This window comes from Taudactylus pleione, unplaced genomic scaffold (assembly GCF_031769625.1).
Source record: "Taudactylus pleione unplaced genomic scaffold, aTauple2 ptg000722l, whole genome shotgun sequence".
NCBI classification, from domain to species: Eukaryota; Metazoa; Chordata; class Amphibia; order Anura; family Myobatrachidae; genus Taudactylus; species Taudactylus pleione.
This window is the reverse complement of record NW_028285124.1, coordinates 780,573-798,440: the sequence shown is the minus strand read 5'-3', so window position 1 is coordinate 798,440 and position 17,868 is coordinate 780,573. Positions and strand designations below refer to the sequence as shown.

The 17,868-nt window shown below is 42.2% G+C and overlaps 1 protein-coding gene across 1 annotated transcript; it reads left to right on the top strand.

Annotated features, from left to right (window-relative positions):
• The first annotated feature begins 1,087 nt into the window (after positions 1-1,087).
• Positions 1,088-5,873, top strand: LOC148477361 (serine/threonine-protein kinase SBK1-like). The gene is made up of 3 exons (XM_088456842.1): positions 1,088-1,250; positions 4,730-4,932; positions 5,040-5,873. Exons 1-3 carry the CDS (start codon positions 1,088-1,090, stop codon positions 5,871-5,873), a joined length of 1,200 nt encoding a protein of 399 aa, XP_088312968.1.
• Positions 5,874-17,868: the final 11,995 nt, after the last annotated feature.

The window sequence follows — 17,868 nt, the reverse complement described above, 5'->3', positions numbered from 1 at the left end:
AGTTACCAACCTGATATCTCTATTACTGTTGACAACTCGACAATCAACCCCACCCCACAAGCTCGCTGCCTAGGTGTCATCCTTGACTCTGAACTGTCTTTTGTTCCCCATATTCAATCTGTCTCTAAATCCTGTTACATACATCTAAAAATCATAGCCAAAATTCGACCATATCTTACACAAGACACTGCAAAAACTCTAATACACGCATTCATAATTTCCCGCAATGACTATTGCAATAGTCTCCTTATTGGTCTTCCCAAAAACAGGCTCTCCCCACTACAATCTATTTTGAATGCAGCTGCGAGGTTGATCTTTCTCACCAAACGTTCAGTGTCTGCTGATCCACTCTGTCAGTCCCTCCATTGGCTGCCGGTCTTCTACCGTATTCAATTTAAAATACTTACACTCACACATAAAGCTTTTAACCAAACCACACCAACATACATCTCTTCACTTATCTCAAAATATCTTCCATCCCGACGTCTCCGCTCTGCACAAGATCTGCGTCTCTCATCTCCGTGCATTACTTGTTCCCATACACGGTTACAGGAGTTTTTTCGGGCTGCACCCACCCTGTGGAATGCCCTCCCATGCACAATAAGATTTTCCACTAGTTTTCAAACATTCAAGCGTTCTCTGAAAACTCACCTCTTCAGACAAGCTTATCAGATTCCAGGACCGCCCACCTAACCTTTTTATAGCGCCCTATCTAACTCTCTTCTTATAGTAAACACGTATCACATCTTCTGTCTTCAATTTAACTTCCTCCTAACTCTAGGCCAACTTTCCAGTGTCATTGGATTATACAGCCCACCAAGAACATCTGCAATCGGGCTGGACCAATTTGCAATATGTAGCACCTATCCTTGTGTATCAACACCTATTTCCCTAAAGACTGTAAGCTTGCGAGCAGGGCCCTCTTACATTTATAAGGGTATTTTATGTATGTATGTCTTTTACAACCCAGTATAATGTTAATTCAAATTGTAAAGCAAAACGGAATTTGTTGCGCTATATAAGAAACTGTTAATAAATAAATTAATAAATAAAATATATTAGTGTCTCTGACTATCCCCAGGATACAATGGCCACCAGTACACGTGATGTGAAGCTTGTCCTGGAGGAAATGGTCTCCTTTGCTTCCAAGGGCCTCCAGGAGGTACAACTACAAGACATCTACCAAGTCATGAAGGAGCTAGGAGGAGGAGGTTATGCCTCAGTTTTCATGGTAAAGGACAGAAAAACAGGTCAGTGTGGTCAGTAATTCAGTATCTTTCCCTATGTGATCATTTCCCAGGATGGTCTATTAGTTATTATACAACATTATATACTATGCACAATTAGAGTCTCCTACAGCCATCAAACCTTTAAACATTCTCTGAAACCCTACTCCCACCTATACTACTCACACTATTGCCCCCTCACACCTACCCTACCCCAACCTATACTATCCACACACTTGGTCCTTCACATCTACCCTACTTTCAGCTATAGTACTCACACTAATGCCTCCTCACATCTGCTATACTCCAACCTATAAACTCACACTAATGCCTACTCTCACATACACTAATCACACTAATGCCCCCTCACACCTACCTTATTCCCACCTATACCATTGACACTAATGCCCCCTCAAACCTACACACTCCAATCTATACTACTCACACTAATGTCCACTTACATATACTCTTCTCACTCTCACCTACCCTACCCATATGTGTACTACCCACACAAATGTCCCATCATACTTACCCAACTCCCATGTACACTACTCAAATTAATGCCTCCTCACTACTATTATTATTATTATCATTTATTCATATGGTGCCACAAATGTTCCGCAGAGCCTTACAAATTACATAAACAAGTTGTAGACAAGCGACTTACAGAACAATTCAATACAGGACCAGGACATGGATAATATATATTGCTACATTAGTGACCATAACACCCAGATAAGCAACAGAACATAAGCAACCAAGTGTTAGGTGCCCTAGTGGTGAGTAAGAAGTAGATGAAACTAAAGTAGGGAGAAGCACAAGAGGGTAGAGAGCCCTACTCGTAAGAGCTTATATTTTATAAGGGATGGGAAGACAAACAGGGGTGATACAGATGGGGTAGATGGGGAGGAATGAGCATGTAGCAGGGAGTTAGAATGATAGCTGGAAGGCTTTGATGAAGTAATGGGTCTTGAGAGCCCGTTTGAAGGATTGCAAAGAGATGGAGAGTCTGATGGGGAGAGGGAGAGAGTTCCAGAGATGGGGTAGGTTTTTAAGAATGGGGGAGACAAGGGCATGCTTGAATGCAGAAGGAACAGTGCCTGATGAGAGGGAGAGGTTAATGAGGTGGGCAAGATGGCAGCAGGCAGAAAGAGAGAGGAAGCAGAAGAGGCGGGAGGGGATCGGATCAAGGGGGGAGGTGGAAGGAGGGGAGGACTGGATGAGGGCCATGACTTCCTCTCCAGATACAGGGGAGAAGGATGTTAGAGATAGTAAAGTTAATGGGGAGGGGTTATCTGGGAAAGGAGGAGGTGGAGAGCTTGGGGACTGGTTGGATATGATGTCCTGAGGAATGGAATCAATTTTAGATGTAAAGTAGGTAGCAAAGTCAAGGCCAGAGAGCAAGGAGGGGAGGGGAGGAGGTGGTGGGCGAAGGAGGGAGTTACAAGTGGTGAATAGACACTGGGGATTAGAGGACCAAGAGGAGATGAGGATCTTGAAATATGACTGTTTAGAGAGGGAGAGAGCAGCAGTATAGGATGATAGCATAAATTTGAAACAGAGAAAATCTGCCTTAAAGTGTGATCTTCTCCACTGTCGCTCGGTAGTTCGTGAACACTTTTGCAGGTATCTGGTACATTTGGAATGGTAGGGTTGAGGAGTAGATCTACGAATGTGAGTAGTGATTGCTGGAGCAACAGAGTCAGAGCAGAAGTAAGGGAGGCATTGTGTAGGGAAGTGGCTTGGTCAGGGCAGGAGAGAGAGAGGATAGGGGAGAGAAGTGAGTCAAGCAGGGATGAAAAAGAAACTGTTGATAGCATCAATGTTATGCTTAGTGATGGTGGCTTTTGGAGGTAAAGGAGGGGAAGGAGAGAGGGACAGGTTAAAAGAGAGAATGTGATGGTCAGAAAGTGGGAGAGGGGAATTGGAGTAATCAGAAATATCACATCGGTGAGTGAATACCAGATCAAGCAAATGACCACTCACATGGGAGGGTGAGGAGGTCCATTGGGAGAGACCAAGTGAAGACGTGAAGGTGAGGAGTTTGGAGGCAGAGGATTCTGTGGGGATATCAATTGGAATATTGAAGTCACCTAGGATAATGGAGGGAAGGTCTGAGGAGAGAAAGTGAGGGAGCCAGGAAGCAAAGTTGTCAAGGAACTTGGAGGGAGGGCCAGGGGGACGGTAAATGACAGCTACTTGGAGGTGTACTGGGTGGAAGAGGCGTAAAGCATGGGCTTCAAATGTAGAGAATGTAAGGGATGGTTCAGAGGGAATGGGTTGGTATGAGTAACTAGGTGATAGAAGGAGCCCAACACCACCACCATGGTGACCCCCAGATCATGGGGTGTGGGAAAAGCTGAAGCCCCCATGGGAGAGAGCTGCAGGAGAAGTGGTGGCAGAGGGTAAAATCCAGGTTTCTGTAATGGCTAGGAGATTCAGGGAGTTGGAGATGAAAGGGTAATGGGTTGGGACTAGTTTATTACAGACAGACCTGGCATTTCAGAGGGCAAAGGATAGACACAAAGTTTGTTGTAGAGATTTGAATGAGATTATCAGGGTTGCTGTAGCGTGGAGGTAAGATTGATCTGGGGGACTGAGATGAATAGAGTGTAGCGATGGTGCTGTCTCCAGTGCTAGAAGGGGAGCCAGCAGACGGTGGGCAGGAAGGGAGCTTAATGATATGTGGATGGATGTGGGGTGAAGTGACATGGAGAGGGGGGTGGGAGGAGGGATTAGCAGGAGGTAGTAGGATCCCGGTGGAGTATAAAAGAATGAAAGTGGAGTAACGGGAGAAGATGGGGAGGAAGGTAAAAAAGGTGAGGAGATAAGGGGAAGAGGAAATGGAAGAGACAAGGGGGAAAGGATAAAGGTGGAAGCAAGGGGCAGAACAAAAGATTAGGTAGACACTGAGTGAAGGTGGAAGTTGAAGAAAACATGGTAATGGATGGTAATGGATGATTTAAATAGGGGAAGAAAAAGTTGAAAGTAGGAATGAAGAAAGAATGTAAGAGAGCAGATTTCCAGAAATGTAAGTAAGAGTGGAGATTTGGTGGGAGCAGAAATTAAATATTAAAATAGACAGTGGTTAGAGCTAGATGATTTAAGACTTCGAAAAAGAGCTAAGGTAAAAAGTACATTATTATAGAGGTAAACTGACATTAACACACATATATATGCATTAGGATTATATGTAAAGCACAGAGCCAGCATAAATAGTAGCAAGGGAGGCACCGGGTTTATGTAGCCATCAGACAGTGAGTTCAGTGATGAAAGTCCTGGTTATGTAGTCCACAGGATCTAGTAGTATGGAAACTGTGAACTCACAATAGTTCGTTTCACTTTGTCCAAGTAATGTTTGGTTTGTTGTTTGATTGTACTGTGCCACACTCATTTATCTTGTTTTAGCTGTGCCTTCTTCCACTCAGACTCATCTTTGTGCCCTCACATCTTTTACTTGGCCAAATTTGTATACAAATCTAATTATGATTCTTTATCATCAGATATCAGGATGGCACTAAAGGTCATGGACAAAGAAAGGACAACTGAGAGAAGATTCCTCATGGAGTTTAGTATGTCCTTTCTACTCTCATCTCATCCCAATATCATTGGCATCGGTGGGATTGCATTCAAGACTCGTGACCACTTTGCGTTTTCCCAGGAACTGGCACCAGTGGGTGATTTGTTCTCTCTCATTCTGCCCCATGTAAGTAGAGGTCCTTGTACTGATTTTAAATTAACTTGGTGCTTTAGAAACATTTATATATTGTAAGACATTAATATGATGCTAAACAGTGTATTTACTACTTTCAGACTGGACTTCCAGAAGATGCAGTGAAGAGATGTGCAGTACAGATCTCCAGTGCACTGGAATTTATAGAAAGTGAAGGACTGGTGCATCTGGACATCAAACCAGAGAATGTTTTGGTGTTTGATCAGGAATGCCATTGTATTAAGATAACTGACTTTGGTCTTGCACGTGTCAAGGGAAGAGTCATTCATACCAGGTCGGGTAGTGTCTCCTACATGGCCCCAGAGATGTGCCAACTTGATGACAAGGATAGTTTGCTTGTAGACTCCACCCTCGATGTGTGGGCTTTTGGTGTAGTCCTTTACTGCTTGCTCACAGGAGAGTTTCCCTGGCAGGTGGCACTACCCAAAGACAGAGAGTACAGTAGATTTGCTGAATGGCAAACCCACACTCCATCTGATGACCCTCCCTCACCATGGAACAAGCTGCCTGCTGGAATACGGAGGATGTTTAGTCATCTTTTAGCCATAGACTGTAATAAGAGAAGCAAAGCCACTGAAGTCTTGATGTCCATGGAGGAGAGCTGGAAATCAGAAAGGAGCTACAATAATATGGATGATGCTAAAGATACTTCTCCTGTGGAACCAGAGCTCTCATGTGTTCAAGAGATGTCCAGTTCCAGCAAAGAAGTGTCTAACACAGCAACAGACACATCACACAGCAGTAAGTCCATCCTTTCTGTTATCAGCTCCACGTCATCCCATTTTTCCACTGGTAGTTCTGGGTTACAGCGTGAGGAGACACCAGACCCCCGGCAGGAACTTGCACCAAATCCAGTAATACTTATGGAGGATGATATATTTCTTCATGTTGGGGCAGAGGTGGAAATTGGCTGAAAACACTCATCTGTGTTATTCTGTCATGGCTCTGAGAGGACATCATACTCACTCTCTTCCCATTTACCAGGTAAGTCATTGTTTTAGGGAATAATGGGTCTATTGGGCTCTGGGGATCAGAGCACTGGGTCATTTGCAGAGTCCTCATTTCTGGAGATATATGATATATAAGGACTGTCCAACTTGTTTGTCTTTCTGTAATCTATGTTTTATCTAATAGGAAAGGATGGCTCTTAGTTAATACCATTCTACCACCAGTGAGATACATCACTAATTCTGCAAGAGAACTTTATGTTCTGGAATAATAAAATCTGTTGCTACATTATGCTTTATGTAATAGCCCATTAGATACAGACACAGGTGTGATTCTGGGAAGTTAGCCTGTACTTTAAAACTTTAGTGTATTGGTTTTGCAAAATACATAATCTATTCACAGTATATTTCCACACTTTTATTCATATACTACACTAACACATTTTTTTCTGTTTCCCGAGGTGACAAGTTTGGGGTGTTACAAAGAAGATGAACAGAGCCCCATCTGGTGCATATAGGTGTACCGAGTATAAATATCTGCAGGTACCCCTCCCATGCACTGGGTGGTGCTCTTTGTAATTGTCCTTTGATGATGAGATTTCCCAGAAGTTCTATTACAAACCAGCAGAAGATCATCATGATACATGGGGGAGATATATCAAAGCTTGGGGAGAGATAAAGTAAATAGTTTTTATTTCAGAAAAGTGGTATCTGCACAGACCCTTATCTAATGTCTTTCCACAATTTTAGTATTCCATTTCAGTAGATAGTTACTATAGGGGAGGAGCACCCAGGAATAAAGATAATCACAATTAAAGCAACAAGACAAAGTATTCTTATACAGGGGCACTGACATACTAAACACATTCCATGTTGTATCCAATAGTGACCCTAAGAAATTATAAAATAAGACTTTTATTGAATCATAAGAAATAAAACAGCAAAATATTTATTGGTTTTTATATTATAATAAGATTCACGAATGTACTCCTGGCTGATATGTATTATCTGAGATTCCTTGTTGATACATAAAATCCAATATGTTCTGTACCTCCAAATGCTATTCACAATGTAATTATGCTGTTAATCCACTAATATTTGGTGATTGGTTTCATATATTACTCCCCGAACAGGAGCCTGTTCATTTTCCATATGAGACAAAATAATCATGGTATATCTAATTCTCATATACACACAAACGGCATTTAAGATAAATAATGTGTGATATAAGTGTGTTTGTATCACACGTCATTTAGGCCGGCTTCCATATCATTTATTCATACACTATTGTGTGACTGCGTACTTTCTCTCACCAGGGGTTAGGTGTATATATTCTAATATCTCTCTCCAGGGGATTCATACGTTGTAGGTTATTATTATATCACCATAATTGATTGCATTTATATTTGGTCTGTTTTTTGGGCTCTATATGTATCTTTAAGTAACATTCCAAACTGACACTCAAATTGTATCAACTGGTAATCAGCTAAGTAATAACTGTAGGACTTTTACATCTCCACTGATTCTGTTAGAAAGCTGTCAGTAAACATACTTATAGCCCCTTATTCGGGCATTGATTGCAGTATCACCAGCATATTTCCCATCAGATATGTGCAGTACAGATATCCCAGATATTGATCTGTGCTTATTATTCACACCATACAATATTTCATTATCTTTACATATCTCTGAGTAATGTGCCGCACTTGTCACACTCAATTTACATAGAATTCATAACAACAACAAGAGTACGGCCGGGTTAGGTGGAAACACACATTTAAAATACATGCGGCATACTGATGGTGCTGTCCTGACCCGCGTTTCGCTATGTCAGCTTACTCATAGGAGATAAAGTACAAAATAATCAGCTCCTTACTGTCATTTTTGAAACACAGCATACAACATGGCAGTTAGGAGTTGTTTGGTTGGTACTTTCTCTCTCTCCCAAGCTTGATAAATGACCCCTTGGTGTACTGTTACTAGTGTATTATTACTGTACTGTTTGTGTGTATGAGGCCACATGGGGTCATATCCAGAGATATTTTGGAAAACTGCGCATGTATTGCAGGCTGCATACACATCTTATGTACATACACGTGATTCTAACTCATTCACATCTCATTCTTTTCTCTGTGACTGCTGAGTGGGCATTACTGTGTGTCACCTGCACAGAAACAGGGCATTCATACATAAGAGAGATAGACGGTGTGTAATGGGCATTACTGGGTGTCACCTGCCAGAAGCAGTGCGTTCATACATAAGAGAGATAGACGGTGTGTAATGGGCATTACTGGGTGTTACCTGCACAGAAATAGGGCATTCACACATAAGAGAGATAGACGGTGTGTAATGGGCATTACTGGGTGTCACCTTCACAGAAACAGGGCGTTCATACATAAGAGAGATAGACGGTGTGTAATGGGTGTTACTGGGTGTCACCTGCACCGAAACAGGGCATTCATATTTAAGAGAGAAACGGTGTGTAATGGGCATTACTGGGTGTCACCTGCACAGAAACAGGGTGTTCACTCATAGGAGAGATAGACGGTGTGTAATGGGTGTTACTGGGTGTCAACTGCACAGAAACTGGGCGTTCATACATAAGAGAGATAGACGGTTTGTAAGGGGCATTACTGGGTGTTACCTGCACAGAAACAGACATTCACACATAACAGAGATAGGCGGTGTGTAATGGGCATTACTGGGTGTCACCTGCACAGAAACAGGGCGTTCATACATAAGAGAGATTGACGGTGTGTAATGGGCATTACTGGGTGTCACCTGCACAGACAAAGGGCATTCATACATAAGAGAGATAGATGGTGTGTAATGGGCATGTAACCAGATTTGTCACATTCGGTCCCATCTGGGGAGCGTGGCTTGGAGCAGCATTGAGTAGGGTGTCACCTGCCTGCTCTCCTGCTGACATACTTATTGGACATGTGGCAAGTAGCTAATATTTATTTATTTTATTTATTTTTATTATATTGTTACAAAATTACTGACTAGTACTTACTGCAAAAATGTTACATTATCTCTGAATTATTTCTTAACCAAAATATCAAGATTTGCTATTATAAGTTTATGTTGTCAGCCAAAGGAAATTAAAGAATCGCACATTAAGAACTTCCCATCGCCGCACTTCAGTGACTGCGATGATGTTAATAGTGAGGCAGGGCCATAACGGGGCAGCACAGATGGTGTAGTGGTTAGCGTTTCTGCCTCACAGCACTGAGGTCATGGGTTCAATTCCTACCACGGCCCTAACTGTGTGGCGTTTGTATATTCTTTTTCTTCCCACTCACCAAAAATTAACTGTTTGGTTAATTAACCCTATGTGTGTGCGTATGTGAATGGCCAAATATTCTATCTGTGCTGCGGAATATGTGTGCACTATATAAATGTCTGGTAATAATAATAACTAGGGTAGTGCGACCAATGCCATGGCACAGGGCACCGCAGGGCAGGGGGCGCTGTTTGGGCCTGTCAATTTTCCTGTTTTTTATCATTCTTACTTGTAGCTTCCTCTTCTTTTATCCCCAACATCTCCCGGGGGGGGGGGGGTTGCCAATGCTCCCTCTGGCACAGGACACCAAAAAGTCTAGTTACGGCTCTGTAGTTAGGAACCCATTTTTTTCTTTTACACACCTGTGGATTAGTGGCCTGGCTGTGGTCTTTGGGCTTTCTTCAACCACAGTGCTGTCCTGGGGAGGGGCAGTGCTGGCACCTGGTCCTGGTTCTGCATTGCTTTGTCTTGTTGGTGCTGAGGCTCTTATTTCACTTGTGATTCTTGTCCACTCTGCCTCAATAGGATCCATGATGATGGAGGAGAAAGAAGGGTCTATGCTCTGCTTTATATGGTGGTACGCTAGCGCATGTACTCTGCATCGGATTCTGCTACACTATAAAAGGATGTTCCGCTAAATCACCCGTGCCATATTGTGGGACATGTATTTACATGTGGTTTTCTTATACAGGAATTTGATTATCTTATATATTTATTAGAAAGAAAAAATGCTATGTGTTTGTACAAGGACTATGGGGAAATGTACTAAGCTCTGGAAAGTGATAAACTGGAGAGTGATAAATGACCAGCCACTCAGCTCCTAACTGTCATGTTACTGGCTGCGCTTGAAAAATGACAGTTGGGAGCTGATTGGCTGGTGGTTTATCACTCTCCAGTTTATCACTTTTCAGAGCTTAGTACATCTGGCCCTATGCATGGCAGGTTTTCACAATGTCTTTGTTTAATTCTTTGCAGCACTATTTTTATATCTGCCTCCTATCTGAGTGCTTCTTGTTTTTGGGCCTGTCCATTATAGGTGAGTAGTTGTTGTGTTGTGGGCTTTGGGCTTTATTCAGCTTGGATCGCATGTTTGTGTTTGCATGCACCCACCAGCTTGTGAAAATATGCTAATGTATGTAAACACATGGCATCCGCAGCTCTATACCAAGATGTTCATCCGTGTATAAAGGCGCCCACTTCCCATGACATATATCCGCAAGTCAGCGACAACATCAGTAACATCAAGTAACGTCGGAACCATTCACACAGTTGTGGTTGACCTGACCCTTGTTCACAAACTGCTAAACATCCTGTGGCCTCTATTATTCTATACAAAAAAAGAAATACAATTGCACAACTGCAATTCCAAAGAGCATGGAGTCTGGCATAGTAATATACACACCATTCAGGCTAGCACCCGTATTACATTGGTTAGAGCATGGAGTCTGGCATAGTAATATACACACCACTCAGACTAGCTGCCTTATTACATTGGTTACAGCATGGAGTCTGGCATAGTAATATACACACCAGTCAGGCTAGCACCCTTATTACATTGGTTACAGCATGTAGTCTGGCATAGTAATATACACACCACTCAGACTAGCCCCCTTATTACATTGGTTAGAGCATGGAGTCTGGCATAGTAATATACACACAAGTCAGGCTAGCACCCTTATTACATTGGTTACAGCATGTAGTCTGGCATAGTAATATACACACCACTCAGACTAGCCCCCTTATTACATTGGTTACAGCATGGAGTCTGGCATAGTAATATACACACCACTCAGACTAGCCCCCTTATTACAATGGTTAGAGCATGGAGTCTGGCATAGTAATATACACAACAGTCAGACTAGCACCCTTATTACATTGGTTACAGCATGGAGTCTGGCATAGTAATATACACACCAGTCAGACTAGCCCCCTGATTACATTGGTTAGAGCATGGAGTCTGGCATAGTAATATACACACCACTCAGACTAGCCCCCTTATTACAATGGTTAGAGCATGGAGTCTGGCATAGTAATATACACAACAGTCAGACTAGCACCCTTATTACATTGGTTACAGCATGGAGTCTGGCATAGTAATACACACACCAGTCAGACTAGCACCCTTATTACATTGGTTAGAGCATGGAGTCTGGCATAGTAATATACACACCAGTCAGACTAGCACCCTGATTACATTGGTTACAGCATGGAGTCTGGCATAGTAATATACACACCAGTCAGACTAGCACCCTGATTACATTGGTTACAGCATGGAGTCTGGCATAGTAATATACACACCACTCAGACTAGCGCCCTGATTACATTGGTTACAGCATGGAGTCTGGCATAGTAATATACACACCACTCAGACTAGCGCCCTGATTACATTGGTTACAGCATGGAGTCTGGCATAGTAATATACACACCACTCAGACTAGCGCCCTGATTACATTGGTTACAGCATGGAGTCTGGCATAGTAATATACACACCACTCAGACTAGCCCCCTTATTACATTGGTTAGAGCATGGAGTCTGGCATAGTAATATACACACCAGTCAGGCTAGCACCCTGATTACATTGGTTACAGCATGGAGTCTGGCATAGTAATATACACACCACTCAGACTAGCCCCCTTATTACATTGGTTACAGCATGGAGTCTGGCATAGTAATATACACACCACTCAGACTAGCGCCCTGATTACATTGGTTACAGCATGGAGTCTGGCATAGTAATATACACACCACTCAGACTAGCGCCCTGATTACATTGGTTAGAGCATGGAGTCTGGCATAGTAATATACACACCAGTCAGGCTAGCGCCCTGATTACATTGGTTACAGCATGGAGTCTGGCATAGTAATATACACACCAGTCAGACTAGCACCCTGATTACATTGGTTACAGCACGGAGTCTGGCATAGTAATATACACACCACTCAGACTAGCACCCTGATTACATTGGTTACAGCATGGAGTCTGGCATAGTAATATACACACCAGTCAGACTAGCACCCTGATTACATTGGTTACAGCATGGAGCCTGGCATAGTAATATACACACCAGTCAGACTAGCACCCTGATTACATTGGTTACAGCACGGAGTCTGGCATAGTAATATACACACCACTCAGACTAGCACCCTGATTACATTGGTTACAGCATGGAGCCTGGCATAGTAATATACACACCAGTCAGACTAGCACCCTGATTACATTGGTTACAGCATGGAGTCTGGCATAGTAATATACACACCACTCAGACTAGCACCCTCATTACATTGGTTACAGCATGGAGTCTGGCATAGTAATATACACACCAGTCAGACTAGCACCCTGATTACATTGGTTACAGCATGGAGTCTGGCATAGTAATATACACACCACTCAGACTAGACCCCTTATTACATTGGTTAGAGCATGGAGTCTGGCATAGTAATATACACACCAGTCATACTAGCCCCCTTATTACATTGGTTACAGCATGGAGTCTGGCATAGTAATATACACACCAGTCAGACTAGCCCCCTTATTACATTGGTTAGAGCATGGAGTCTGGCATAGTAATATACACACCAGTCAGACTAGCACCCTGATTACATTGGTTAGAGCATGGAGTCTGGCATAGTAATATACACACCACTCAGACTAGCCCCCTTATTACATTGGTTAGAGCGTGGAGTCTGGCATTGTAATATGCACACCACTCAGACTAGCCCCCTTATTACATTGGTTAGAGCATGGAGTCTGGCATAGTAATATACACACCACTCAGACTAGCACCCTTATTACATTGGTTAGAGCATGGAGTCTGGCATAGTAATACACACACCACTCAGACTAGCACCCTGATTACATTGGATACAGCATGGAGTCTGGCATAGTAATATACACACCACTCAGACTAGCACCCTGATTACATTGGTTAGAGCATGGAGTCTGGCATAGTAATATACACACCAGTCAGACTAGCACCCTTATTACATTGGTTACAGCATGGAGTCTGGCATAGTAATACACACACCAGTCAGACTAGCACCCTGATTACATTGGTTAGAGCATGGAGTCTGGCATAGTAATATACACACCAGTCAGACTAGCACCCTGATTACATTGGTTAGAGCATGGAGTCTGGCATAGTAATATACACACCAGTCAGACTAGCACCCTGATTACATTGTTTACAGCATGGAGTCTGGCATAGTAATATACACACCACTCAGACTAGCACCCTGATTACATTGTTTACAGCATGGAGTCTGGCATAGTAATACACACACCACTCAGACTAGCACCCTGATTACATTGGTTACAGCATGGAGTCTGGCATAGTAATATACACACCAGTCAGACTAGCACCCTTATTACATTGGTTAGAGCATGGAGTCTGGCATAGTAATATACACACCAGTCAGACTAGCACCCTGATTACATTGGTTAGAGCGTGGAGTCTGGCATAGTAATATACACACCAGTCAGAGGCACAATATAAGTACAGTAAGTCCTGCTAATATATACATTGTGTAGTGCAGCTTTGGTACATTTTGGGGTGTGGGTCCCCCTGGATTGCTGTGGTTGATCTGCTTCAGGGCACCGCAGTATAACACAGTTTTCCTTCAACACATTTTATCGCTTCACTGTCTGTTTTTTATATATGTATTTCACTTTTTATTTTTATTCTTTATATGTAGCTGCAGCTGCTCTTAACAATTTCTTTTAAACTTCATTTTTCTTATTAGAGCTGTGCCATGGGGTGGCTTAGCTAGGCTAGTTTGGGGGTGTCCTGCGCTCTGGATTTGATCCCTAGTATGTTAGGGTCCTACCCTACAGAGGTTACCCGGATATGGTGGGTAGGCCCATAACCTTGGCCAAGATTATGCCAAAAACCTCTTTTTACTGCAAAAATTTATTTCTTTATTTATATATAACCAGTTAATTTGGAGTTGTGCACTTGTATTCCTTTTTGTGCATATATCAGTTGTATCCACAGGTAGCACCTCCAATTATATATATATATTATATGTGTTCAGGGTAGGCAGTTTGGGGCCCATTTTCTATAGCCTCTATTATTCTGTTAGTGTATACATTTGCAGGGGCTTATTTATGAACGAACCTGTAACTGCGTTCAAATGCAAAGGCACACTTGCATTCCGCCGACCACCCCTAAACAGTCACATCATGTCAATGGCTATGCTGTTGGTCTGCATGCTCACTGCGATCGCTTTCAGATCGTAGCGGCCGGTTTGCGATCCATATGCATTTGCAGAGCATAAATATTGGCCGGCTGCGTTACCCTATTTGGAATGCTTGATAATGAGGTTTTGCATCGTTTCCGCCTCCCACCTCATGTCATCCTATATACTCTCAATATAGTGGAGAGTTATCTAGAAGGACAAATTTACAATCCAACAGAAATTCCACCACTCACACAGGTGCTGTCAGTGTTACACTTTTGTGCTTCAGGATCCTTTTAATCAATGGTTGGTGTAGTGGCTGGTACCTCCCAGCTGTCTTTTAGCAGGACCTTGAGGCGCATAGCCTCAGCATTCATGTTTGCGGCTAAAACAATTTATAAACATGCCTTTGAATAAAGAGCCCTTAGTTGTGGCAAAGCAACAGTTTATGGCAATCGCTGGCTTTTCACATGTTATAGGGGTCATGGATGGCACCCATATAGCCCTTGTTCCTCTCAGAAGTTTAGAGCACATCTTCCAGAATAGGAAACATTACCATTCACTGAATGTGATGACTGTATGTGGTGTCTCCCTCCAGATTCTTTCCCTGATAGCAACTTCCCAGGAAGGTCACATGACTCATTAGTGATCTGGCAGAAAATAGCACAGAGGGAAGGTGGAGATGCGTAGTTGCTTGGTAAGTAGATACGTGGCTGCTGGGTAAGTATTCTGACCCTCATTACACGTAAGTAGTGCGTAACTATTCAGATAGCTAAACCAAATTCACAGACAATGAGATTTCTGGAACTGTCAACTTTTATGAATACAGACTGGAATGATTGTCTATATAATACAGCTGTGGTTCTGCTGAATAGATCACTGTCCTTGTGGTAGAAATAAACTAAGAGAATAAACAATGCGAGAGGTAAGAAGATATAATCATTGTAGGGTACTGGGACTCGCACAGCTGGTGTCAGCATCTCATACACAGACTTCTGCAGTAAGATAAAATTAAGAATTCAACCCTTTCACCTGTCACATGGTAAAGATTAGCTACTCTAGGCACAGGCAAAGTAATGCACAGCTGCACAGAGAAGACTTAACTAGCAGAGTGTAAAACATAAGCTTGTCACATAAATCACTGGCAAGACTATATGATACAGTAATAGAAATACTGCGGATACAGTACAGTAAGTATAGTATTAAAAATGTACACATCAATATCTTGATTGTGCTGACAAATGGCTGACCTGCTGTTTTTGATGTTTGTAGGAGGTAGTACCTACCCTTGTCGGCCATGGCTCCTCACTTCATTTACTTCCCCAAACTCTGGAGCACAAACCAATTATAATGCTGAACGTGCAGTGACCAGGCAGGTGGTGGAGAAATGCTTTGGCTTGATGAAAGCACGGTTTTGGTGTTTGGATCAGTCTGGTGGTGCACTTATGTATGTGCTGGAAATGGTGGCTGAGATTATTGCAATGTGCTGCATTTTCCACAACATAACTATATGGAGCCATGTGCCCTGTGACACAGCACATTTGGTTCCATAGGATGAAGAAGTGGATGGGGGGCACCAGTGTGACTATCCGGGAAAATGTTTGCCAGCAATATCTCAGGTGAGTTTGTCTGGAGTGTTAAAACATCAAAACATTCAGGGCTGCAGATTTTGCCCACTGTAATGGACATACACTATTACAGTGCACCATAAGCTTTATTATGTCCACACCGGTCACAAGCCAAAGTATACAAAAATATATATAAAATATGACCCTAATGTTATATTGTTATTGCATATATGATTTATATATTTTTAAAACTAGTATAAAAATAACTTTTTGTGGTCACAGGAAACCAACAACCTGAGGTCAGACACAGGACCACCTACATTGTTTAGTATAATATAAACATATTATACTTTACCTGCAAATAATATCGACCAACAATGCACATATAAAGATCTCTTTCATCGTCCATGCATGCAGGCCAATTTGGACGATATCGTCAACTTTGCCTGTTCAAAAATGTGGCAGGAGGACTCAATGAAAGATATCTTTGAATAATCTTTGAAAGATCTTTGGGCCTGTTTCAGACCCTTCGCTAGGGAGCGATCACTCGCAGCCGGGTGATTGTTGCAAGCTGTGTATGCGTATAAGTCGCAGTGCACATGCGCGAACCAGTCACTGCGATTGGGAATCATGTGCTCGTAGGACAAACACTGAGTGCTACTTTGAGTGACAGTGCCTTTTGTGGGTGGTAACTAGGGATGGTCCAGAAAAATATGGGAGTGGATGAACGACGCAGGCGTGTCTGACCATCAAAACGGCGTTCTTTGGGCGTGCAAAATTAGCATGGAAGTGTCATTGTACACGTCTCCTGGTTGTATATCAAACTGCAGTGAACGCAGTGCTTGCAGAGGGTTGTAAGGTCTACCTCAAGGGCTGCGCACAGCTCCGATGGCTCTCGATGTTACTGATTAACCAAACACTTCCTGGATATTACTTGTGCTAAGAAAGAAAAGTGTCATTACACCGGCGTGCGGTCACTCTGCCGTCTCTCTCTAAGACATATAGGGCATCCTTAAGCCTGGCCGTGCGATCCCAGAAATTTGCATACCCGGCCCCTGTCGCTGCGAAAGTGCGCTGCATTGCGAATGGGTCTGAATAAGCTCCTTTGAATGATATCTTTGAAGTCATTGGTGGTACAGATCGTACCGTGTGTATTCAGCTTAAGTGTGATTCACAATTATAAAACATTTTTAAAAAAAAATGTAAGTCAATGTCTCCAAATCACACTATTCAAGGAACAAGCTCAGGCCAGGCTTTCTGGATAGACCTAATTTAACAGAGTTTCCTTTAATATCTAATAAAGTGTAGTGTTGCTAAGCATGCATTTATGTGAGACCTAGGCTGTAAGTGTTGGCCCTGGACGGTGGTAGTATATGTGTAGTTTACCACTGTCTTCTTCTTCTTAGTAGGACCAATTCCAAGCTAAGTTGATGGCAATTGACACTTCAATTATTTCCTTTTCTAAAGATTACTTTTTATTATATGATAAATTTCACAAACCATACAAATTGCATTCAATATACATCTAATAATACATTTTAATTCAAGTTAGGACACACTTTAACAATAATTTGATTTTTTTTTTTTCGGGAACACAACGATCTCCAATGCAGGAACCTGTAAACTTTTGAAAAGGTAAGTAATTGCTAGCTACTAGTAATCACAATTAGAAATAACATGCAATTCCTTATAATTCCTAGCAAACTAATTAATAAAGTATTATTTTCTATGAATTTGGTTCAACTCCCTCTATATGTTGTTATAACTTTGCTAATACATTTATACTTTCACTGCTTTAGAAAAATTTCTATGTTTTTACTATTTAAATGTCTCAGAGACTCAAAGTTCAGCACTATAGGTTTTATTATAGTGCACTAATTGTTGCCCAGGATTTAAAGAGAAGCTTGGTGGATTTGTTGAAGGGTACACTAT